The 25127-nt window shown below is 47.6% G+C and overlaps 1 protein-coding gene across 7 annotated transcripts in view; it reads left to right on the top strand.

Moving 5' to 3' along the window:
• The window catches only part of SLC25A48 (solute carrier family 25 member 48), a 43483-nt gene extending 18634 nt beyond the window's left edge, over positions 1-24849 (top strand). Inside the window, exons 5-8 of one of the 7 annotated variants that reach the window (XM_060636083.3) lie at positions 10792-11049; positions 13454-13587; positions 20876-21005; positions 21938-24848. In XM_060636083.3, coding sequence (XP_060492066.3) covers positions 10792-11049; positions 13454-13587; positions 20876-20998 — 515 coding nt within the window. In that variant the 3' untranslated portion in view covers positions 20999-21005; positions 21938-24848. Of the gene's footprint in view, positions 1-10791; positions 11050-13453; positions 13588-20875; positions 21006-21933 lie in introns of all 7 variants that reach the window. The other 6 variants (XM_060636082.3, XM_060636084.3, XM_060636085.3 and 3 more) reach the window with 6 other exon arrangements.
• Positions 24850-25127: the final 278 nt, after the last annotated feature.

Raw genomic sequence — 25127 nt, 5'->3', positions numbered from 1 at the left:
GCTTCTAATCCTATCTCCATGAGAACCCAGGACCCCTGGGTAGCTCTCCTAACGTCACCCAGCCTCAGTTTCCTCATCGGCAAAGCAGGCATAACCATACTAGCTACTTCATAACAGGGGTAGAACGGAATGATGTATCACACGTGACTATTTTAGCACAATGCCTAGCTCGTTGAAAACATGAAATAAGTGTTAGCTGTACTATTAAACTTCTGTAACCACCTTTCCCGTGATGGACGTTTAGGTTTTTGACCGTTTGTTCTCTTTTGAAAATAGTAATGTGCTCAGGCAACGCGTCCATAAGGAGTTGCTTTCAGTTAGGGTTGTTTCCCTAAATGTGTGGGCTCTTTGATTCATGAATGAGTCAAAAGTTCTGGTCATTTTTAAGATTCTTGGCACATACTGTGAAATTGTTCTACAGAAGCGTTTTACCAAATTACATCAGCAGTTGCCGAAGTTGAGAGGGAAGTTCTGTCTGGCTCTGACTGCCGCTGCATACTAAACAGCAGTTACCCCGCACGAAAACTCTTGTAACTTAGCAGAGGTTTTCTGTTGGTGCCCCTGCCGCCTGGCCAGCAAGGAAAGGCTGGCCTGGGTTCAGCTGGATGTGGCCTGGACTGTAAGGCACCTGTGAAGAAACCCTCCCTTTTAAGTCATCCTTACCCTGTGTGTGGGCATGAGCCTCCCTGGGTGCCCTACCAGGCCTGAACTGGAATTCAGGGCTGTGGTCCCAGAGGCCAGCAATCCCTCTGCCGCCTGGGCCAAGTCATATCCTGGAGGTCTATGGCCATTCACACTCACTTCTCCATCTTTGAGCTTTCAGGTCTGTGTTTTAACCAAGAGCCTGATTAATGTGCGTATCACAAAGACCTCAACCCCCCAGGAGGGCAGAGTTTGGGGCCTAGAGGAGGAGGGCTCAGCATTAACTCTGTGCTGACCAGCCTCTAATTTCACCAGGCCCAGTTGAAGGCAGAGAGCTGAGTGTTATACCTGTTGGAACACAGTCTCTGATTCTTTCATTCACAAGCCTTTCCTGAGCTCTTGCTGTGAGCCATGCAGAGTAGATAAATCAGAGGTATCAGATGCACAGCCCCTGCCTCCAGGGAGCACACAGTCTGGTGGGGTGTAGCAAAATGAGAAGGGCCTATGGAAGGCTCTGGCACCTCGGAGTCTGGCTCTGCAGGTCAGGAAGACTCCAGAGAGCAAGTGGCCATTGATGGGGTGTTTGAATATTGGCTAGGCTTTGGAGAGGAAAATGTGGTGATGGAGAGGGGTTTCAAACAGAGGAAACCTGTAGGGACAGGGTCAGAGGCAGGAAAAAGCAGGCATGTGACAGAACGAGTGAACCGTTCTTGGTTGAGGCAGGGAGGGGAAGGTGCAGGGTGAGTTGTGAACATCTTGGATTTCTTTTTTTTTTTTTTTTTTTTTTAATTTTTTAATGTTTATTTTTGAGAGAGACAGAGTGTGAGTGGGGGAGGGGCAGAGAGAGAGGAAGACACAGAATCCGAAGCAGGCTCCAGGTTCTGAGCCGTCAGCACAGAGCCTGATGTAGGGCTCGAACTCACGAACTGTGAGATCAAGACCTGAGCTGAATTTGGACACTTAACCAACTGAGCCACCCAGGCGCCCCTGAACAGCTTGGATTTCTTACCCGAGGGTGGGCTAAGGTGCCCTTCAGCAGGCAGAGAGGCATATTGGACACCAGAATGACCATGCAGAGCTGTGTGGTAGGAAGGTGGATCTGGCCTTCAGAAGAAGGAGAGGTGAATGGGTTGTTTTGGGGGCTGTAGCCTTAGACCAGGGAACAGGGGGCCCAGGGCTTTGGGGACAGAGGGGAGTGGTCCATGGGAGGCATCTGTGATGGAGAATCAGTGGGCCAAGCAGGAGAGAGGGAAGGGTCTAAAATGACCCAGGACTTGCCATTTGGGTGACTGTCAGGGAGGAAGCCTCCCACACGGGGAATTAAGCGGCACGTGAAGTATGTTGAGGCCGCGCTTGGCGTGGAGCAGGTGACCCGTATACACTTCTTGTCCCTGCTGCAGTTTTGGAGACTGGCAGGAGGGCAGGCATGAGTGAGAACATGCTGAGTTTGGCTGGGTTCCTGTGCGAGGTACTGCAGCTGGAATATCAGGGTGGGAGCAATAGTCAGGGGTGTGACAGCAAAGTGACAGCTGAGGTGAGCCGCAGAAAGGAAGAGGGTGGAGATGAGTGGGAAAATGCCAGGAAGGAGCTCCCGCAACACCAGCAGCTGTACAGTCAGCAGTTACTGAGCCCCTACCACGTGCACCCCGCCTTTAAATCATCATACCATTCTCTGTATCTTACAGATAGAGAAACTGAGGCTCAGGTCGTGTAACGTGTCTGTGCTCCCTCAGCTGTTACATGGTGTCTCGGGGCATTGCTCCCGGCTGTCCACCTCCATGGTCCCTGGAGGCAGAGTCCTGGGAGGCCCCTGTCACCAATATCGTGTAAAGGGAATCAAGAGGGGAGAATTGATGAAGAGGACGTGACACTGGGGACAGAGACCAAAGGGTGGGGAAGGAAAAAGCCTTTCCGTTTCCAGGTTGTGAGAGAAGAGCAAAGCAGATGATGCAGGGCCAGAGGAAGGAGGTTGAGGGAGCCCTCATTGGAAGGCCTGACTCTACCATGTTCAAGATTATATGAACAGAACGAAGGGGAGAGTGTGGCCAGGATTTGAGGAGAAGAAGGTCCTGATTTCCGAACATGCCTAGGTGAGATAAATAGGGCTGGAGTGGTGACAGCAGGGAGGGCCACGTGAGGGCTAGATCTGGGCAGGCAAGATCATCAACCACGCACCAGCATACAAAGCCTGTTTGGGCTTCAGGATCTGCATGATGACAAGATGGGGTAGAACCATTTGTCCGATTTTTCTGAATCTTCAGAGATGTCCGGCTGGGAAAGTCGCCAACTGTGTCTGGGAGGCCCTGACTACCTCGGTTTGTCTCTTTGGCAACAGAGTTTTATTGCCACCATAAAGATGTGTGGCTGCCAAGAAAAACACTCTTCTTCAGGCAGGTTGGCCTTGGGGAGGAGCAGCCTTCTGATAGAGCAGATCTGTCAAGACTTTGCCATTGCAGGGCAGGAATTATTGATGCTAAACTCCCTCAATCTTGGTCCATTTAACTCCTGAAGAAGAGGGCCTGTGTGGGAGGACAGGCACCCTTGGAGCATGTCAAAGGACTGGAGACAAGCCAGGACCGTACAGCCTGAGCCTTCTTCTTATGTAGGCTGTGAACTGCCAGTGGTACGTGAGGGCTGGAGCAATAGCAGCCCTAAAGTGAAAGGAGGAAATGTGTGCAGAGGCCAGGCCTTTAGCCATGTAGTTCAAGAGGAGTCCTTGAATTCTGGATGGTTTGGCTGAATCTTTTCCAAACTGTGGTCCCACACCGCTAGCAGAGATGAATGAAGGTGCGTACAACATAACACATGCCACTGTGCAGGTGATATACCTGGGTGACATATCCATTTGGTCTCTAAATCAATTGACAAGGGCAAATAGTGTTCTGATTTCAGACTTGACGTTAGCATTGGTAGTTTCTGGCCCTGCGTGGGCGTCCGCAATCTCCCACAGTAGGTTTGGCCGCAGGCCACTGCTGCCCGAGGTTGGTACTACCAGCACTTCGAGAATCTGGAGTCGTATCAGGATAGGGGCGCTAAAAATAGGAGTGACTATCCGCCTCAAGTAAAGTTCATTTGTCAACATGCTCACTCAATTTTCACAAAAGCCAAAAGAAATTGACAGGCTATTTATCCTTCCCCTTTTGTAGATGATGAGGAAACTCAGGGCCAGAGTGGTTGAGTCTTTTCCACCAGGTTGTACAGTAGATGGCAATTGAGCAACAAAGCAAACCCCAGCTGCTTCTAATCCGGGGCTCTTTCTACTAAACCATCTGCCTGTCTTGGACTCTTCAGACCATAAGGAAACTGCTGGACTCATTGGAAACAGGAAGTGAACGAGAGCTTCCCGGTTGGTAACATTCCGAAGAAGTGCCCTGAGGGGTTTGCCCAGCCTGCGTAAACCCACATCATAGAAGTTACACCCGGCTTGTCTGCTGGAGGATGTATATCCACAGTATGGCATGCTTCCATGACATTCTGGAATAGCGCAGTAGCCGGGACCATGATTTGGGAGTTTCTTCCGGTATCTACAGCTTCAGGGACAAGGACCAGACAGGACCAGGACTGGATGAATGCCAAGCTAGGGAGGGAAACTTTGGGAGGCCTAAGTCCTGAGAGCTGCCTGGTCAGATGCTCAAGTGTTGACTGAGTGGATATTGAGGCACAAAGCAGACACTGTGTCAGGTACAGGGTCACGGTGCTCTAGGACAGGCCGTAGCGTGGGATTCCTGTCATCAGGAAACTCCTTGCTCGGTTAGGATACAACAACATGTTCAGAAAACAGCAGCATCTAGAACAGAACTTTTAATAGGGGGTAGCGCCTTTGCAGGCACTGGGAGGGGTGATCCCAGCTTTTCCTAAGAATACCTTTAAAATACAGGGGCGCCTGGGTGGCTCAGTCGGTTAAGCGGCCGACTTCAGCTCAGGTCACGATCTCGCGGTCTGTGAGTTCGAGCCCCGCGTCAGGCTCTGGGCTGATGGCTCGGAGGCTGGAGCCTGCTTCCCATTCTGTGTCTCCCTCTCTCTCTGCCCCTCCCCCGTTCATGCTCTGTCTCTCTCTGTCTCAAAAATAAATAAACGTTAAAAAAAATTTATAAAAAAAATAAAAAATAAATAAAAAATAAAAAAAAATAAAATAGCAAGCACCTATGGCAAGAAGTTACTATGGATAATTAGTATATTTAGGTACACTTTTGTCATGTCCCCCCCAATAACGCCTACACATAAGAGAAAAATGGTTATACATGTATGTGAGATATTTTAGGAATTATGTGAATCTATAATGCTAACCGATTTGTAGGTCCCTTGAAATAAGTCCATGCTCCCAACTTGCTAGTCCGCTAGCCTAGAAGTATTTGAACACAGAAAACTTGGTAAACCTGCATGTCACTGACTGGGACCAGCAGGACCTTGTCCGTGGATGGCTTATTTGTTAAGGATTTTCTGTAGAAAATGACCTGCCGAGGGGCGCCTGGGTGGCTCAGTCGGTTAAGCGTCCGACTTCTGCTCAGGTCATGATCTCGCGGTCCGTGAGTTCGAGCCCCGCGTCGGGCTCTGTGCTGACGGCTCAGAGCCTGGAGCCTGTTTCAGATTCTGTGTCTCCCTCTCTCTGATCCTCCCCCGTTAATGCTCTGTCTCTCTCTGTCTCCAAAATAAATAAACGTTAAAAAAAATTAAAAAAAAGAAAGAAAGAAAGAAAATGACCTGCTGAGAAATAATGTTGTGTTCCCATCCCATCTCTATGCACCCACGGGAAAGGTCTGGTGGCTCTGTCCCTTCCAGAGAATGGCCAGGCCTTTGTGTTCCTTGTGGCTGGTCCTCTTACCGCTGTGGATCAGTGACCCGCCATTGTGTTTCAGCTGACTGTCCTGTTTCCACAGTCATGGCCCATTGAAGAACTTAAACAGCACTATTTGAGAAGGGAAAGAGATGAAACTGTTTGGTGTTTGTGTCTCAAAAGGGCCCAGCAGTATTCTGTGGCTGTGTCCCTGGCTTCTGAGAAGAGGGGCAACAGTGGCAAATCTGTGGGGACCCCAGCCTGCGTCTGGGTTGCTTCAGCCCCTCTGAAGTGGGAGAACTCCCAAGAGGTGGCTGCGAGGGTACCTGTTAGGATTGGCCAAACATGCAAACCCCCACCCCGTGCAGAGGCATCTGCCTTCAGAGGAACCTCTTGGCCCTGGCAGGGACCAGTAAGCAAGACACCTGACCCTGGTGTGGAGCAGTGGAGCCAGACGGCCTCACTGTGTGGCCTAAGGAGTAATGTTAGGGACCCAGCTAGACAAGGTGAGGGAGCCTGGAGGAGAAGCGATGTTTTTAGGACTGTATAGGCTCTCCTCTGCTCCTGGATGAAGATGACGAGCATGGTAGGGGTCTATTTCATTGACTTTGAGCATCCTGCCTGTCTTGGTATGGGGGCTTGAGTTTGTCCTCACTGAATTTGGGAAAACAAAACCACAGATGCCCTGAGTGTTTCGGGTATTTAATCCACACCTGTCATAGTAAAAGGTAATAGGGTCTTGATTTAGGGAAAAAAAATATCAAGAAAAAATGGTCTAGATAGCAAAACCTCATGATAAGAAATCAAAATTTGATTTATAATTTATCCTCATTTTAGAACAAAAAACTCTAATTAGAGAAACGAAACATCTTTTGTCCTAGAAGGAAATATGTCTAATGTGAATCCTTTCACATGCACCTGTACACCCCCAAGCCAAGCCCTGAAGGTTCAGGAACAGCAGTCTCAGAGCTGGTGGTTCAGTGTGAACAGAGTACTGACCCCAGCATCTCACCTCCTTTCTCCAGTTCCTTCCACAAACAACATGCAGGTCCACGGATTTCAGTTGTGCACATTTCCCAGCGCTGCTTGCCGGCAACCTCCCAAGTCGGCTTTTAAAGGTCATCCAAGTTTGTTCTAAATAGAGTTAACTGTGAACTCTGATTCAGCGCTTTTCTGAGGTCTGCCAAGCCACGCCTCCCCAGGACCTGTCTTCCAAGCCCCGCCCCCTGGACTCCGCCTCCTAAGCCGCGCCTCCCTGGACCAGCCTGTCAAGCCACGCCTCCCCAGGTCCTGTCTCCCAACTTCCTGCCTCCCTGGATCACGCCTCCAAAGCCCCGCCTCTTTAGGCCATGCTTCCCGGGGCCCAGCCTCAGAGCATCTTTTGGCTGGAGCAGCTGATAGGAGTTCCCGCTGTTTTCTGCTTTGTGGTCCCGTGTGAATCATCACGCCCCTGTTGCTAATGCAGATGGGCCCTAACAACCATCGTCCAGTTGAAAGATTTGCTTCTCACTGAGTGACACGTCATTGATGCCACAGAGTTCTTTTACCTTGTAAAGCAAGCAGGAGAGGGTAGGTAGGCTTGGGATCTTCACTGGGACCAAAACAGTTTGTTTCAAGTGTAAGACGTCATTTTTTCAGTAAGGTGTGTTGACCCAGGTGCATGCAATTGTCACAGCTCATTAACTGTGCACCTATAAGCAACATCTTTTATTGAATGTAAATTATATCTGAATTAAAAAGGAGACTAATAAAAACCAGGATACGAGGCCAGAGAAGATGACCAGGGGCTCCTGAGAGTCATTAGTCCTCATGGGAGAAGAGGTGAAAACAGGGAGGAAGTGCAGTGGAAGAATGCATCATCTCAATGAGATAACAAGGAAACCTCAAACAAACCCCAAATGAGGAAGGGTCTATTCATCAGAAGGGAGGCAGCATACTCTTAAAAAATGCCTGTGTCATTAAAAGCAAAGAAAAGCTGTAAAAATGATCCAAGTTAAGGAATCTGGGGGCGCCTGACTGGCTCAGTAGGTGGAATGTGTAGACTCTTGAGTTTGGGGTTGTGGGTTGAAGCCCCACATTGGGTGTAGAGTTTACTAAAAAATAAATAAAGGAAGCTTAAGAGTCATGACAACTAAATGCAGTGCCTGGTTAGACAAGATCCTGCCCTTGGGAGAGAAGGAATGCCATACAGGTCAATATGAGATCAAGTGATAACTTGAGTATAGACAGTATATTAGGTAAAGGTATTGTGAATATAGATTATGACTCTGATTACTGTAGCAGGTAGGACAATATTCCTATTCTTAGAAAACACATACTGAAGCATTTAGGAGTAAAAGGCCATTTTGTATCTAACCCTGAAATGGCTCAGAGAATAATATTATGTATGTATGTGTGAAAAAAATATATACACGTATGTACAAAAGAATTTCCTCATTGCTTACCTTGGGGAAAAGAATGAAAAAAGTACAAGCTTGGGTCTCGTTGACAATGCCAGTTCAAAGTTTGTCAAGTATTTTTCCAACATGGGCACCTCTAAACAAGGAAGATTTTTATCCAACATCTCCTATCAGTAACTCCTGGAAGCCACATCTTACCCGTAGCTGATTCATGAAACCTTTCATTCTGGGTCAGGTCACTGTTACCTGGAGAAGAACACAGCCCAGGCAAAGTTTATGCATTGGGACAGGGGCATCTGTTCAGTGATAAGGGAGAGGAGGGGAGAGGAGGGGGGGAAGAGAGAGAGAGAGAAGGGAGGGCAGAGGAGGAAGGGGGAGAGAGAGAGAGCACACAAACCATACATTTTACAAATGGTAAGATGTTAGCAATAGGTAAATCTGGGTAAAGGATATAGAAAGGTGTTCTTTGTACAGTTTTTCTTTTTTGCACTTTTTTTTTTTTTTACAAATTTGAAATTATTTCCAGATAAGTGTATGTGTGTGTGTGTGCTTTACCATTGGTGATGAGGGAGCTGGAAAGAGTTCCAAGGCCTTTGCAGCATCAACTGGTGTCCAGAAGGCATTGGCTGCTGGTTCAGATTCGTGTCAGTATTCCAGGTGATGGTAGTCACCATGGCAATTATATTGCTTTCATAGTCATAAATGGATATTTCTCAAGCAATGAAAGCTAGGTTGCTTATGTTACAAACCTGGGAGAATATATGAGAGAATTTCCTTATCGCTTATTCTGGGAAGAAAAGGAAAAATGTTCAGGTGTTTTGTTGACAAGGCATGCTGGAGGTTGGGCAAGTATTTTTTTTAAACATCCATGCCTCTAAACAAGTGGAATATTATCAGGACACGCTCCTTCAATCAGTGCCTTCTGAAAGCCACATCATACCTTCAGTTGATTCATGAACACCTTGACTCCTGGGTCAGGTCACTGTTATTTGGACATAAGCATGACACAGGTAAAGTTTATATGTTGGTACATTTACATCTGTTCTGTTTCATACCCAAATTTCCCAGGATGACCCTAGCAGCATTATAGTGGATTTGGGAAAGGAAGGGGTGTCCAGTGACCTCTCAGTGGGCTTCCAAAGACCATAGTGTCTGACCTTGCTCTGAGCTCAGTGGACCCTTTGCCCCCAAAAGTGGCCACGACCCCTGCTCACTCCCTGGGGGATCTGCTATGAAAGTGGATGGGACTCTGCCTCCTGCCCACACTGTAGTTGGCCAAGCACACATGACAGTGATTATGACTCTCTTCCCCCCCACACAAAAAGAAAATGTGGGATTCATTTGTTCAGGCACACTTCACAGGCAGATAGGAAGTTCCCCCTGTACCCCACCTCCTTCTGGGAGGGGTAAAAGGACAGGTTGCACCTGATTCTCAAATCTGCAGTTTGGACTCTGGAATCATGAAGCTGAGTATTTTCTCTCAACCGTTCATCTGACAAAGATGGACTATTTGGGGAGCTTAGAAATTCAACTGTGTAATGAACGTTGCTGCCTCTTTGTCAGCGTGTGTAAAACCAAACTGAGGTGCCACATTCAGGGAACTAAACCCAGGTGGCAAAATAGGTGTGTGTCACAGGCAGGCTTTCATTCTGTGTCCTTCCTGGTCATGCCATGTGAGTTCTTCAAGAAGAGAGTGTTGAGAATAAGAGTCCACTTTATCTGCAGTGGGTCTGGGAGTCCTCTCTGGTCCTGAAGCAAAGCTGAGCCAAAGGGTCTGTGGAAGGGGAGATGAGCATCAGAGATGGAGACGGTAGAGCCAGCTGGAAGGGTTATATGGAAGAGACGGAGTCGCTGCTTGCTGGCTGCATACAGCCCTAGAAGAAGCTAGGGACACCATACCCCGTAATCTGCCAGTAGACACCCCAGAGGTAGACAAGGAGATAGTGGCCCTGTGCCCCTGGACTTTGAGGAGCCAATGGCATCAGGGCTGCCCTCCAGCTGTTGCAGGGCACAGCCTGACCAGGGCTGGAGTTACAGAATGTTTGGCCCTCCAGCCCCTGTATCCTGCCCCCTACTTATGCCAGTCACCTCAGTCTCAGTAATAATCTGTTGATAACTTATTCCACTCCTACAATGTACCTGAGCACTTTATAGGTGTTACCTTATTTATATTCACCTGTTATCTTTTTTCCTTTAAAATATTTTTCAGCTTTATTAGGATATAATTAACATTGATATAAATAACACTGCGTAGGTTTAATATACATGTGTGTTTGTTGAATGGTTACCAAAGTGAGGTTAGCTAACATGTTCATCGTGTCATATAGTTACCATTTGTGTTTGTGAATTGAGAACTCTCAAGATTTACTCTCTTGGCAACTTTGTATACAATAAATATTGGCCTGTTCTCTTTTTAAAGATAAGGAACCAAAGGCTAACAAAAGGTAGCTTACCAAGGTTGAAAGGTTTTTAAGTAGTGGGTTCAGGATTTGGAACCAGAATAGTCTGGGTCCAAATCTCTTATGCTCTTTTACCACACTGTGCACAAGTACACACACCCACACCCACAGACAACACACACACACACACACACACACACAGAATATATGGGACTTTGCAACCTCTTTTTTAAGAGGGAGCTTGGTACAGCTTGTCATATTTGATCCTAGACAGTCTGCAGTCCCTGCTGCTTACAAAGACATAGTGATGGTTGACCAGAAACCTCTGGACATCCTATGGCAACTGGTACTTTATCACCTGGCAGGCATTGTCTCCAATCTGGCTACACATGTTGGCAGGGGCTTTCTGTTGGGACTTGAGAATCTTGGTTTGAGCTGCCAAGGTCAGCAGTTTTGGTAAAAACCAACAGGCCATGTGAGTGGAAACTGTCAGTGGGCTGGGCTGGGTCCGGTGCTGGAGAATGGCCAGTCTCTTGACCTCAGGTCGCTTGCCATCTTCTCCTCCCTGTCTTTGCAGCCAACCTTGGTTTGAGACCCAGGGCGATGACTCTTGGGAAGCCACCAGTCTACCAGGGGCCTGTGGATTGCATTGCAACCATCGTGCGGACCGAGGGCCTGGCAGGGATGTACCGGGGTGTTGGCGCCATGCTGCTGAGGGATGTCCCCGGCTATTGCCTCTACTTCATTCCCTATGTGTTCCTGAATGACTGGATCACACCCGAAGCCTGCACAGGCCCCAGCCTCTGTGCTGTGTGGCTGGCGGGCGGCGTGGCAGGTAAGGGCAGCCATACTGACCCCTGCACTTGTGCTGATCCCCTGTATTGGGAAGGCTGGGGAGCCCATCATGCCCTTCTCTGCCCCAGGGAAGGACACAGTTCACCTAGCTACTCATCCAGTGAGTATTTGGTAAACACCTGCTATATGCCAGACCTAGCCAAACAAAGGAAGGGCTGGGAATAGAGAATGGTCTCCCTCTTTTCTGCATCTCCTTCCCTATGGACCTATGAGAACAGCAAGTCCCTATTTGGGATCGTTGAACCTTCGGTCAGAAGATATATTCTCCCCTTTCATTCTGGGTCAGGTCTCCTTGAGCTCTGAAAAGGAAATCTGTTATCATGGTTCACCTTTTTTCAATGTCGGCACATAGCAAACCTTTCTAATGTGAGCATTTCATTAGCTCTGTAAGGGAGGAATCAGTCTCCCCATTTGTCAGATGAGAAAACCGAGGTTCAGAGAGACTAGGTGACCCACCCAAAGGCACACAGCTAGTGCATGCAGACAGTACAGCAGGGACTCTGTAGTCAGTGAGATCCCAGTTCAAATCCATACTTACTCAGCTTGTGACCATGGACTGGTTTCTTCACCCCCCTTCTCAGAACTCATACAGCATCCCCATTTCCTTTAGGGTAAAAATCAATGTTCCTGCAGTGGTTTTCAGTCCCTGTATGATCCAGCTGTCTCTTGCCCGTCTGCACTCAGCTCCTGCTCTTGCCCCTGTACGTGCTCTGCTTCAGCCACGCTGGTCTCCTTGCTACGGCATGACTGTGCCTGGCTCCTCCCCACCACGAGGCCTTTGCACCTGCTGTTCCTGCTGCCTGGATTTAGCCATATGTAGGTCATCAGGGACTGTGACAAGACCCATGTTGGTGAAGGGCGTGAACACCCAATTGAAGAGAGATCGAGAGAGAAGGGGATGGAAGAAACAGGACAGTCCAAGTACACACGACACCTCTGAGGGGCTTGGTGGTGCTGTGAGGGGGACGGGGTCGAGAGGTATGCAGCTAGAGCCAGAGCAGGGTGTGGAAGCCAACAGGGGGTTGCTTCTTAAGAAGGCTGAAAACGTGGCATGTGTGATGCTGTGGGGAAAGGTCTGGAAAGAAGAAAATCGTCGTTGCTCCTCCACTTCCTGCTTCTCCTCCCCCTCCTCCTCATTAGCTATGCTCAAAATTCAGCAAACACCTAACAAAGCCCATGTCTTAGCCACCAAACACCAGTGTCCAGCCCGCTGCCCCCGTGTGTCTGCGGCCTGGCCGGAGCCAGCTCCTAGTAAGGGCTTAGCACTTGCCGACTGAGGACAAACAAGGCCCCATCCGCTCTCATTTCTGGTGAGAGCAGGTATGAGGGGCCTGGTAGGCAGACCTCACTTTGTAATACCCTCGCCCATGAGCTAAGGAGCCAGGGAATATGCCAGGGCAGCACCTGGACAGACTCCAGGAGAATCAGCTTTGTTATTCTGGCAGGAGTCAAGAGGAAGGGGAGGTCCAGAGGGTTCCCAGAGGGTCACGGGCAGGAGGCCATGGGGGTTGGAGGCTGGGATGGGCAGAGGGCCCAGGGCAGGCTAGGGCCGCTTTTGGGAGCTCCTGGGCAGCAATTACAAAACCTTGCAAACAGCTGCCTTGGACTTTGGCATCAGTTTGTTTTTCTCTTCCTGTCCACAAATGTGCCAATTTCTGTGTTTATACAATAACCTGGCATTCTTTTCCTAGAGTCCTTTCAAGTCACAAAGGTGCTCAAACTGCGGCACCTGAGCTTCTCCACCAATGATGAGCCAGGCTTGTGTGGTCCCAAGGCCTCTGTGTCACACCTCTGGAAAAGTCACAAGATTTCTAAAGACCTGCCCCCTGCTCTTTTCCATCTTTGGGCTGGTCCCTCCCTGGCAAGCAGCCTACCTGCAAGTGTTTGTTTAGCTTCTCTGTTTGCAGAGTCGCTTCTGTCTCTGGGGAGCTGCAAGCCTTCAGCCTCAGGCGTCACTCTGGGCTCTCACCCTTGGTGTCCTGGAAGGGCGCTGCAGAGTATCGGTGGGGCCTGTTCCTGCTTCTCCAGTAAAAGCTGCTAATAAAGGCATCCACTTAGGAAGCTCTGGCTGTGGGCCTGGCACTGTGCTAGATGTTCACGTGCATCCATTTATTTGTCCTCACAGTAACCCCATGAAGATGGGTGCTGGTGCCCCACTTTACAGATGGCAAACCCAAGGCCTGGAGGAAGAGACTTCTGTAAAGTCCCACACACAGCAAGTGACGAGTGAGGTTCAGAGAAACCTTTGCAGCTCCTGACTGAACTCTTTCCACTTCCCCCAGCAGCTTGTTAAGCCTGTTAGTGGTGGAAATGGGCAGGGAGCCACATCCCCTCCAGATCCCAACCAGCCAGTCCCTGACACTTGTTTGTCTCTCTCTTTACAGGAGCAATTTCTTGGGGGACAGCGACTCCTATGGATGTCGTGAAAAGTCGACTCCAAGCTGATGGGGTTTATTTAAACAAATACAAAGGTGTCCTGGATTGTATCTCCCAGAGTTACCAGAAGGAAGGTCTTAAAGTAAGCCCCACAGTAGTCATGCGGGGTCAGTGTCAGTCCCTGGAAGGTGGGCCAGACGTTTGGGGGGTATATGAGGTTACAGAGAGGGGAATCAGGAAACTAAAATGCTCACAGTTACCATATCAAGCACGACTTGAGATTCTTGTCTCATTTACTCCTTGCCCCAGGCTGGTGGAGGAGACAGAGGTTCAGAGAGGACTAGTAACCTACCTGAGGTCACACAGCTGGTGCATGGCAGAGCCAGGACCTAGACCCACATCTGTGTGTCACCAAAGCTTCTCTTTCATAGGGATAGGCTGAGAGCTGCTTCCTCACTCACTGCTCAGTGCCTCACTCTCCTGCAAGCTGGGGGCCCCAGAGCTACCTGAGTCATCACATCTCCCAGTGTCTGGTCACTTGGTCTGTCTTCTCTCTCATCCCACTTGTCTCTCATCCACTCATCCTTACACCATCACCTCTGGTCTCAACTATGAGGCAGCCTCCAACATGGCTTGTCTCCCTTCTCTTTCCTCTTCCCTGCACCCAAAGGGCTCATTTAAATCCATGCCCCTTCCAGTCAGCAGACTCAAGTTTAAAGGCAGCCTGGCAGCCTGAGCTGGGGGGAACATCCAGGCAAGTTGCTTCACTGCTCGGCCTCTGTTTTTCCAAGGATAATCATCCCTACCGTGAACAAGGGGGATATTTGTCAGTGAAATACAAAAAGTGCCTAGCTTCGTGCATAACACAGTATATTTAAAAAGAGTTACTTGTCATTGGCTTTAGTATTAGTAGTTTAATTAGTGCAAATGTCACTACTGAGCATTGGGTCTTTGCTTATATGTGTCGCATCCCCAAATATATGCATACGTATATATGTATATATGTATGTGTATGTATGTGGATGGATAAGATAATTTTTTTTTTGCTTCAATGGAGTACTGGAACTTCTCTGGAAACCTGGACTTCCACAAAGCCTCTTTTGTCTGCACATACATCTACTTGTATATGTATGCATACACAGACACACACACACACACACATATATATACACACATATACTCACATATATATACATATATGTGTATATATATGTTTATATATGTATACGTGTATGTATATATACGTGTATGTATATATACGCTTATGTATATATACGTGTATATATATATATATATATATATATATATATATATATATATATATGTATATTGGGCTTCAGTGGAGTGCTGGAACTTCTCTGGAAACCTGGACTTCCACAAAGGCTCTCATCAGTAGGTGACTAACCAAGGCAGTGTTCTCGAGGTGCTCCCAGACAGCAACTGAGGGGGCTGGAGCCAGGTCATACATAGGCTGCTGCAGGTTCCACTGACAGTACTGAAGTCTGTCTGCCTAGTACCTGATACACAGAGGGACAGAACTCTGGGGTACTTGACATGTGGTCCTGGATCCCATGACTCCTTCAGAGGCACCTGTCTTTGTGGATGGATGTCCAGTTTTTGTTGTTGAGGTGGGGTCAACACAGGGACGTCTTGTACTGCCATGATACTGACATTACTCTATGTATTTACTTTTATTGAGGTCTTTAGATCTTCATACAGCTTCAAGTTACTCTCTAGTGCCATTTCATTTCACTCTCCAGGAGAACCTTTGAATATTTCTTGCAGGATAGGTCTTGTGATAATGAACTCCTTCAGCTTTTGTTTATCTGGGAATGTCTTAATTTCTCCCTCAGTCTTGAAGGATAGTTTTGCTGGATATAGGATTCTTGATTGACTGTTTTTTCTTCTTTTAACACTGAATATGTTGACTACTGCCTTCTTGTCTTTCAAGTTTCTAATTAATAATCTGCTGGTAAACTTATTGAGGATTCTTTTTATGTAATGAGTTCCTTCTATCTTCCTGTTTTTAAAAGTTTATTATAATGTGTCTTGGCTTGGATCTCCTTAAGTTTATTTTGCTTGGAGTTGGTTAAGCTTCTTTGATGTTTATATTCATGTTTTTCATCAAATTTAAGAAGTTTTTAGGAAGTAATTTAGGAAGTTTTTGGCCTTTATTAAGGAAGTTTTTAGCCTTTATTACTCCAAATATTCTCTGCCCCTGTCTCCTTTTGCCTTCTGGGATGTCCACAATGCATGTATTGGTTTGTTCGATAGTTTCCCACAGATCCTTTAGGCTATTTTCACTGTTCTTCAATCTTGTTTCTATTTCTCAAACTCAATAATTTCCGTTGTCTTATTTTTAAGTTTGCTGATTCTTTTTTCTGCCTGCTCAAATATACCTTTGAATCCTTATTGTGAATTTTTCATTCCAGGTATTGTATTTTCAGCTGCAGAATTTTTGTGGGTTTTTTTCTGGGTTTTCTATTTCATATTGATGTTTTTGTTTTTGTTCATATATTATTTTCTTGGTTCTCTCCACATTTTCGTGTAGTTCTTCAAGCATCTTTAAGACCCTTGCTCTAAAGTCTTTGTCATGTAAATCTGCTGTCAGGTCTTTTTTAGGGACAAGTCTCTTGACTTATTTTTTCTTCTTCTTTAAATGGACCATACTTTCCTGTTTCCTTTGAGGCCTTGTTATTTTTTATTGGAAACCTGACATTTGAATCTAATAATGGGTTAACTCTGGAAATCAGATTTGGTGTCTTTTGTTATTATTTTTGTTGATTGTTACATTTTTGTAATTGTTTTAGGCGGTCTCTATGCCAAAGATCAGCCTGAAATGTAAACTCGAGGTCTTCTCAGGTCTTTTCTGAGCCTTTCTCTGGGTATGCACGGTTACTTTCTAATTTTCCCCATACATGCAGTTCCTTTTTAATGTCATGGTCTATAATGTCTATCTCCCAAAGAGGAAAAAGAGAAAAACGAAGGGGGAAAGGGTCATCAGCCAGAGGAGGAAGGGTTTGCATCAGTGAAACAATAATGACTACCTCCCTGTTTACACCTCTGTGATCAGAAACAGCAGTCAGTGATCAAAACATAGATCTCTAATATTTGGAGAACAGGGTCCTTATTGCCCACTCTGGCTTCCACAAGCTATGTGTGCAGGTTGCTCCTCCAGCGTACATCCAGCTGCCTGCCACAGGTCTGGGGGTGAGGGAGGGGTAGCTGCTACCTTGCTAAGAGCTAAAATTGGCTGCACTTAACCATATTTACTGTGCAAACCTTCTCCTGGAAGTTGTAAGGATTCGCCAAACTGTAGAATTTCAAAAAAGTTACATCAGACGGATTCCATCAGTGCAAATTTTATCTTGGTAAGAAAACAGTTGGCTGGCATTTCCTATTCTGCCACCTTCCTAGAATCCTCACCTCACTTGTCTTTTGTATTATTTTAGTAGAAGCACAGTTTGTGATTCAGTCAACTACAGAGGGACACATAAGAGACATTCGCATAGGATGCTTCTTTATTTGAGATACTTTGTCTGCTATTAATTATTAATGTTTCAAAAAATTCAAGTTAATGTATCAAAATATTAATGTTATAATTCTATAAAGTCTATAGAGGCTAAATATATTGCTGATATTATTTCCTCCAAAAATTACTTTGCTCTGTTAAAAACAAAGTCTGGGAAGGCAACTGAGGTCAGATTATAGATTTCTTAATCTCAGTAGCATTTGGTTCAGTTTATATTCAGAGACAGGTTTTAAACAGAGGCAGCCGTATTTAGCTTGATTAACCACTCATTGACTGAAATTAATTTTTTTAATTTCTATTCATTTTAAAAATGAATAATATATGAACATAGGAAGCTTCAAAAGGTAAAAGATGATATACTGTCTAAATGTCCCTCCTTGGTCTTCAGTCTTCTCTCAAAGATAATCACTGTTATGAGTTTCTTACAATATATTCCAAAAATAGTCACAGCCAGTGTGAGAATATATGTGGATAGGTATATTTATATATGTTTGTATTATGTGTTTGCATATAAACAGAAATCGTAACATGAAGAAAACATCCCACACAGTCCTGGACAGTTGGGTTGTCTCACAATCAGATTTCTGGCAGCAAGAGGAATGACTTTTCCTGGGGCCTAAGGGGTGTCCCCAGTGACAGATGGCTGTAGCACTGGCTCTATGGGCCACCCACTCCCAAATAGTTTTTACTGCCACTCACTGAGGCATGGTAAGCCAGCCTGTTCCCATTTTACCATGGAAGAAGAACTCAGTGAAAATAAAGAATTAGAATGGAGTAAAATAATGATGATGGTACCCATATCTGGTAGTTCTTTGCAACTCACTTAATGACTACCAGTAAAGCATTCCCTTTTTGATAGAGGGAATTAGAAGTCTAGGACTTTGGGGGCATTCCCAAATCAAAAAAGAAAGCTCTGGAACTTTTGGGTCTACTCTGCCTGCTGTGATGATCGTCATGGGCCACATGGGCCGTTGCTCACATTTGGAGAGCTACCATCTGAAATAAGGAGGCCAGAGGAGTGACTTGGCATCTTTGAGCTGCACAGAGAGGGCTGTTGTTGAGGGGGTTTGTGATAGTGGATTGAGAGAGGTGGAGGAGGAATATTTAGGCAGTCTCTATGCCTCCCTAAGGAGAGGTGGAGAAGAATATTTGTAGGAAGAGAAGTTTCCTGAAGCACCAGAGTTGATTGCCCTTTGGTTCTGCCATCCGGGGACTAGAACCCTCCCTCCACTCTAGGAATCCCTCACTACCACTACCACCATCAGCCCTCTTTCAGCTTGGAACTGTTTCCTTTTCGCAACAAGGAATTTGTTCGTTCATTCGTGTGTCCATCCATCCATTCATCCATCCACTGATTCCTTTAGTGAGACTTATAACAGACCCTCTGGGCCAAGAAAAGCATTTGACGCTGGGAGTTCCAAGGTGTAGATGCTGAGGGTTCTAAGGTGTGGATCTGAGTGTTCTTAGGTATAGATTCTGGGGGTTCCAAGGTGTAGATTGGGGCTCCAAGGTGTGGATGCTGAGGGTTCCAAGGTATAGATGCTGGGGGTTCCGAAGTGTAGATGCTGGAGTATAGATGATAAGTTCTGAGGCAAACCACACCGTAGCCCTGCTCTCACTGCCCTGACTGGGATTATTAATGGGGGTACAGACAAATTATGGGTGGTTAGGGACAGTGTGAGAAGTGCTGTGACAGCAGAGATACTGAGTGCACAGAAGACAACGGGCCACATTCCAGCTTGGAGTGCCCATGGGAAGACTGCTAGAGGTATAGCCAGGTTTGGGGAACATTCCAGCAGAGGGAGCAGAAGATACCCAGTGGTGGGAAAGAGCTGGCTCCTTAGAGGAATGACAGGCTGTTAACCTACCCAGAATGTCAGGTATAAGAGGCAGCCCAGATAAAGTGCAAGGCCAGAGCAAAGGGGTCTTGGCAGGCCAGAAAAGGGTGTAGACTTGACACTGGGCAGTGTGGAACTATTGAGGCTTCATGAGGACTCAGTCTGGTGGTTTTGTATTCAGAAAGCTTGGGATAAAAGCCGCCAGGTGTGTGCTTTGCCATCTTCGGGCCTTACAACAGAGCAAACCATAGCTGCTGGAGGGAGGTCATGTCCATATGTCTGAAGAGTCCCATGGTTCCCTCAGGGCCCAGCACTGTGGGAGAGGAGATCCACATTCCAAGCTGGGCCCTGCCTGGCTCAGCCTCACAGAACAGAGTCAAGCCCAGGCCCACAGGGGAGTGTCTGTTGCACCCAGCATGGAATTTTCCTCTCGGAGCTCGAGCCAGTTCCTTGCTGTTATTCAGTCACTGTGGGTGAGCTTGGGGAATTCCAGAAAGGTTAGACGTCAAAGAGCAGCCCTGATGTTAAAGGGTCCTCCTTGCCTTATGCCTGCATCACTCCAGGGTTTGGCTGAGCCACTTGCTTACCTGTGGGGGTCCTTGTCCATCATCTCCCTTCTCTGTGAGGGTCAAACTTCCCCCAAGTTCACAGAAGCCATTCTCTCCCCTTCACAACCAAGCTACATCTTTCAGGCTGCCATGGAAGGCCAAGGTGCAGGTGCCTCTCCTGCAGAAAGACATCCTGACATCCTGACCAATGACAGAGGCCTGTACCTACCCTGAAACCACAGTGCCTGACAGCTGAGAAAACTGGGGAAATATAAAAGGGCTGGATTTCTCCTTCCATAAAATTACAGTATCAGTTCTATTTATTACACTTGGTAAATATACAGGGGTCAGATAACAGGTTTATATCATAGGCTTGACAGTTCTTGGGTCCTTTACGCTTGAGTAGGGCTTCCTTTAGATGTGTTGTCTAGGGAAGACATTTAAGGACCACTCCTCCCCACCACACCCCTCACCAAATCCCTTAGCTGTTCTCATCACATTCTAGATTATATTGTAATTATTCCCAAATGGGGCCTATCTCCCCGCCCCCAGGAGGTTTTAAACTGGGCAAGGGCTGGAACTACATCACACTGATCAGATCTACTCAATGGGAAGATTCAGGGAGGAAGTGAAGTATCTTATCATATGCCCTAGGGATGGAATACAAATACCCTGTTCTTGTATAAAAGACTGAGTTAAGCAGCTCATCAGTACAGGCCAGGCCAGGACCCCTCCGCACTTGTACTAATGATATAAGGTTGAGTGCCACCCTGTGTAAAGATGGCTACTGATGATGATGATGATGATGATGGAGATAGTCAACAGGTCCATGGCAGGTACTGTACAAGCGCTTTAAGAGCTTCTTCTCATTTATTCCCTCAACAGCCATATCAAGTCAATAGTATTATTACCCCCATTTTATAGCTGGGAAGTTGAGTTCTAGAGACTTTGCTACTTGCCCAAGCAAGAGCTATTAAATGGCAAAGCTGTGTCTCGACTTCATGCCTAGTGTCTGAAAAGTATGGCCTGAGTTCTTCCCCACTCTGCCCCTTGGGGGACATCCTGTCAAAATGGTTGGTCCTGACTGGGTGCTCTGTCTACCATTGCAGAGTGAGTGGAGTGCAGAGCTCGGATTTCCAGGTTCCAGAGAATTGTGTGTGTGTGTGTGTGTGTGTGTGTGTGTGTGTGTGTGTGCACGCGTGCACATGTGTGGGGGTACATACATGAGAAATAGCAGCAATTAAACAAGTGTATGTGGGTGTTCATGGTCAGCAGCTTGCCCACAGTATTTAGTTGTATGTGTACCAGGCCTGGGAGGAGAAACCCCATCACAGGTGACATGGGTTGAGACAGGAGCATGACTAGGGGGCATCCGGGGTGGTTTTCGCTTGTAAGGACACTTTGAGCTCTGTGGGGTCCAGCCTGGGACAAGTGGGCAGCATCCCCAGCCTCTCTCTGCACCTGCAGAGGGTCCAGGTCAGTCCCCTGTGATAACATTACCTTCTGCCAAAGGTGTTTTTCAGAGGCATCACTGTGAACGCTGTGCGTGGCTTCCCCATGAGCGCCGCCATGTTCCTCGGGTATGAGTTCTCGCTGCAGGCAATCCGCGGGGACCACGCCGTGACTAGCCCCTGAGCACCAGGTCAGTGTGTTTCCTTCCCAGCCTGTTGTACCTCCTGGGAGCTTGACACTGTCTTCTTTGCCATGAACACGTTGTGACTTTCTGAAACATCCCTGCCATTTGTTTCCTCTCTGAGAGAACTCCATGTGAGTTCTGGGGCTACAGTGGCCAACCTTCTTGTCATCAAAAAGCCCTTCTGAAATGCTCGCCTGTGACTGGTGGTGAGCTGGGTGCTCGTGAACTGAGATGGGCACAGAATTTCCCTGTTTATAGTAAGCTCGCCCATCTGTTTTCCCATCCAGCAGCTTCAACAACCCTTGAAGGGAAGTGTGTTTCACTTTATTATACAAATTCAGTGGCCCAGGCCCAGAAGTGAGGACTTAAGTTAGAGTGTCCACCCCCTGCCACAGGGTACCATCTCTCTATCTTCCTATCTTCTCAGATCGTGAGTCTGAGAGCCAGCAACGGGCTCCCACAGCCCTGGAGGACAGCCTCTGTCCTTGTTCCCTGCCTCCCCCCTCTTTCTTTCTCCTGCTCTCATTGCAGAAAGATCACTACAGCCCAAGGGATCTAAAAAAAGAAACCTGACCAAGTGACTCCCTTAGTCACATGCCCTCAGTGGCTCCCCATTGCCCTTTAGGTAAAGTGTTAGTCCTTAACCCGTCATCACCAGCACCCTAAAATAATTTTCTCACTCTTGCCTCTGGATCTTTGCACATGCTGTCCCTGCCTGACACCCTCTTGTCACACCTTTCCTCTTGTCCTTGGCTTTACCAACTCCTCTCTGTCATCTGGGCTTTGGTCAAGAAATCTCTTCCTCCAGGAAGCCTGCCCCAATGCCTCCGCTAAGATGAGTTGTGCCTGCTCTAGGCACTCCCCAACAGTCCCTTCTCAGCCCCTACCACATCCCCTTGCATCATACCTGCTGATGACTCTCCTCATTCCTCAGCCAGCGTGCAGTCCTGGGAGAGCTGCCACTGTTTCTCCGCCTCTGTGTCACTGGTGCCTCACGCGGAGCCCGACACCCAGATGGCCCCTCAGAAACATCACTGAGAAGACGGGCAATCAAGTGCCAGCGTCCCCTCAGCTCCTCCCCTTCTTTTCCTCCCTGTTTCTCCTTCTCTGGCTCCACACTGGTGTCCTGCAGAGCTGAGAAGACAAGGTGGAATGAGTCACTGAATTTTCTAGTCAAAAAGAAACCATTTTGCTTCAGCCTTGGCGACTACAAATTCTCTCAAGAAGGATTGCTTTTGTCAGAAAGCTCTCACAGTCCTCTCTGCTGCCTTCCCTGGGCCAGCAGAGGCCTGCTAGCATTCGTGGACGGGCCCAGACCCTAGACCCAAGGGAAGGGTGTGATGCATCAGGCCGATGAGACTGAGCCCAGAACAAGGCTTAGAATGCCGGCTTCATCAGATGATTTAGCTTTTCACTAAAGCACCCACATTCACAGCTCTCCCGGCTTTTGGCTCTCTCTTACAAAAGGAAAAGAGTAGTAACACATTTTGCATAATTAAACGTCTTGAGTGGGTTTTGTCCAGGGCGAGGAAGAAGAACGGCCTGGTTCTTAAAGCTTTGCTCAGATATCAGCTGCTCTCCACCTTGAGCAGTTGAAAATAGCTTTCAAAAGAAAAAAATCCTGTCATAAAATCCGTGCCTCTTTATTGCAGAAAAAATAGAAAATACAAACAGAACACAAGAAAATAACCTATTTTCTGCAATATTTTGTAACTCATCCTTCCCATTTAATAGTTCAAGACCATTTTTTCCATGTCATTAAATATTCAGCAGCAAGGTGGTTTTTGTGCCAAGACCTGGCAGATCCCAGAGTGGCTGGACGCTTGCCTGAGCTGTCACACCCGGCAACTTGTGACCGCCCTGGTGGTTGGCTACTTCTGGAGGAAGGAATAAGTTTCTAGCAAGCCAAATTCTGACCATCCTGGATTTAGCCTTTCAGAGCAGCGACCACCCCAGTTGGAAGCCGCCCTTTCCGGAAGTACTCTCACGGTACAAGAGGCACAGATGTGTGTCAGCCTTGCCTCTGCTGGAGTGAGACAGGAGGCTGTGGCCCCCCGGGTAGAAGAAGGGGTTTCCCAATGACTTTTCTGGAGCCTCATCTTGAACAAGCCTTCAGTTTGTTTCAACTTCCTGCTCTAACCTAACAGCCCCAAGGTCCTTTATCAAGCCCTGGATTGGAATTTGCCGAGTAGCTCTGAGATCATGGGCAGGTCCGCTAGGCAGCAGCAGTAGCATCTACTCTTTGAAGACTTGGAAACCACTGCCTCCCTTGTGGTCTAGACTGGGGGCAGAGTGAGAGGTGGTGTATGTTAGAGAACCGCAGAGCCCTATGGTCCCTAATCGGTGGCAGGAGGGTGCCCATCTTGAGTCCCTGGGTGCAAGTGGTAGGATGGCATGGAATGGTTTCCATTGTCTACACTCCATTGGAGCAGCGTCCAAACCACAGTACCTACGGCCTCCTTCCAACAAGCAGGGGCAGGGGCAGAGCTCTCCCTCAGCCCCCACCAACTCCCGTGGAGGAGGAACACTTCACTTTCATTTATCCTCTCCCCCAATTCACACACACGAGTGAACCAAGGACCATGGCAAATCCAGTAAGTGGGGCATGAGGTCATTGTTTGGGATGCGGCTAGTTTGACCTGTTCTCAGGGAGTACCAGACTCAGACAACATGAGAAAGATGACCCTGGGTGGTAGAAGTGGGGTCCCAACCCTGGTCAGAAAGTCAGCTCTTAGGTTTGTTGGAAGCCCATGAGTCCAGCTGGGCCATCCCCACCGTCCCACCAGGATCTCCTATCCCAGAAGCTTCCTGGAATAATGCTAGTCTGCCTCCTGACTTGACATTCTTGCTCCACACCTCATGGATCTACCTTTAAATCCTGGAAAGTCCATTTCCCAGGAAATAAGATACATTCTTCCTATAATACCTTTTTTTGAGCATTTATAGATGACCTCAGACAACCTCCTAGCCCTTCACATCTGCCCTCATGGTGATGCCCTGCCAACTCTTGCTTCATATACACAGTTTTCCCAATGGATTGTTGACCCTTAGATCCTGCTTGATAACTTGGGTTTGATGAAAGCCTTATTTTTCATCCTTTTCCTCTAGGGCCAGCGTCACCTGGCCAGAGCTGGTGTCATCTGACCAGAGCCTCTTTTTGCTACAAGTTGGTGCTGGAGGCATGACATCTCTAGACTCCTCAGTAGTGAACTTAAGAGAAAGAAGGCCTCTCTTCCACCCGTGCTGTGGGTCAGGTGGGCCCTCAGCCATCGGTGCCAACCTCAGAATCCCTTCTTTCCTGAGGACTCTGCCCCTTACCTCCCAGCTGCGGCCACTCAGCTGCTGCCTGGGAAGGAACTGTTGGACCATTGGACCACTGACTGACCACCAGCTATTTCCGATCTCCACTGGCCCCAATACAAAGCAGGATAAGATTGGCCCTGTCCCCATGCCTGCTGTTACACTCACTGGGAGCTCATGGAGGAGCTCAACTGCATGTTTCCAAATAAAAACACTGAAGACCTCTTCAGGTCATTACCGAATCAGATGCTTCTGCCTGGCTTCCACAGGATACTGGCCACTCTCGTTCTTCCCTCTGTTTAGATCTCTATAGATGGTGTTGGCCCAAAGAACCCGCTCCACACAGGTGAGAAGAGAAACCAAGGATGGCCGTCATGCTTCTTTATGCCCTGCTGCCTCTGGTGGGCAAGGAGGGCACCTGACTCCGGTGGCACTTGCTGATGGGGCGCCTCAGAATGGTGTTAGTGAGCGTGCTGGGATGGGCATTCTCTGGGCCTTATTTCCACACGGAGAACAAAACAAAACAAAGTACTTTGTCCACAGCCTGGTTTCCGGAATGGTTTCATTATTCTAAATGTTCTCTCTCACTAGAACCATGTAGGAAGTCCATTGCTCTTTTGCTGTCCTGTGGCCTGTGTCCATGACGCCTCTCTCACTTTTGTGCCTACGACAGGCATCCCTAATCAGTCGTAGAGGCTTTTCCTGATGAGCTGAATGCTACTTCAGAATCCTCAGCTTAGGACCCTGGGCAGCCATCACCAGTCAGTCTGAACTGGCGCACAGATTAATCTGCCATTCTTAGCTTACATCCCAGTGGGGAAAACATCC

This window comes from Panthera onca, chromosome A1 (genome assembly GCF_046562875.1).
Source record: "Panthera onca isolate mPanOnc1 chromosome A1, mPanOnc1 haplotype 2, whole genome shotgun sequence".
NCBI lineage: Eukaryota > Metazoa > Chordata > Mammalia > Carnivora > Felidae > Panthera > Panthera onca.
This window is presented reverse-complemented; position numbering and strand designations above follow the sequence as displayed.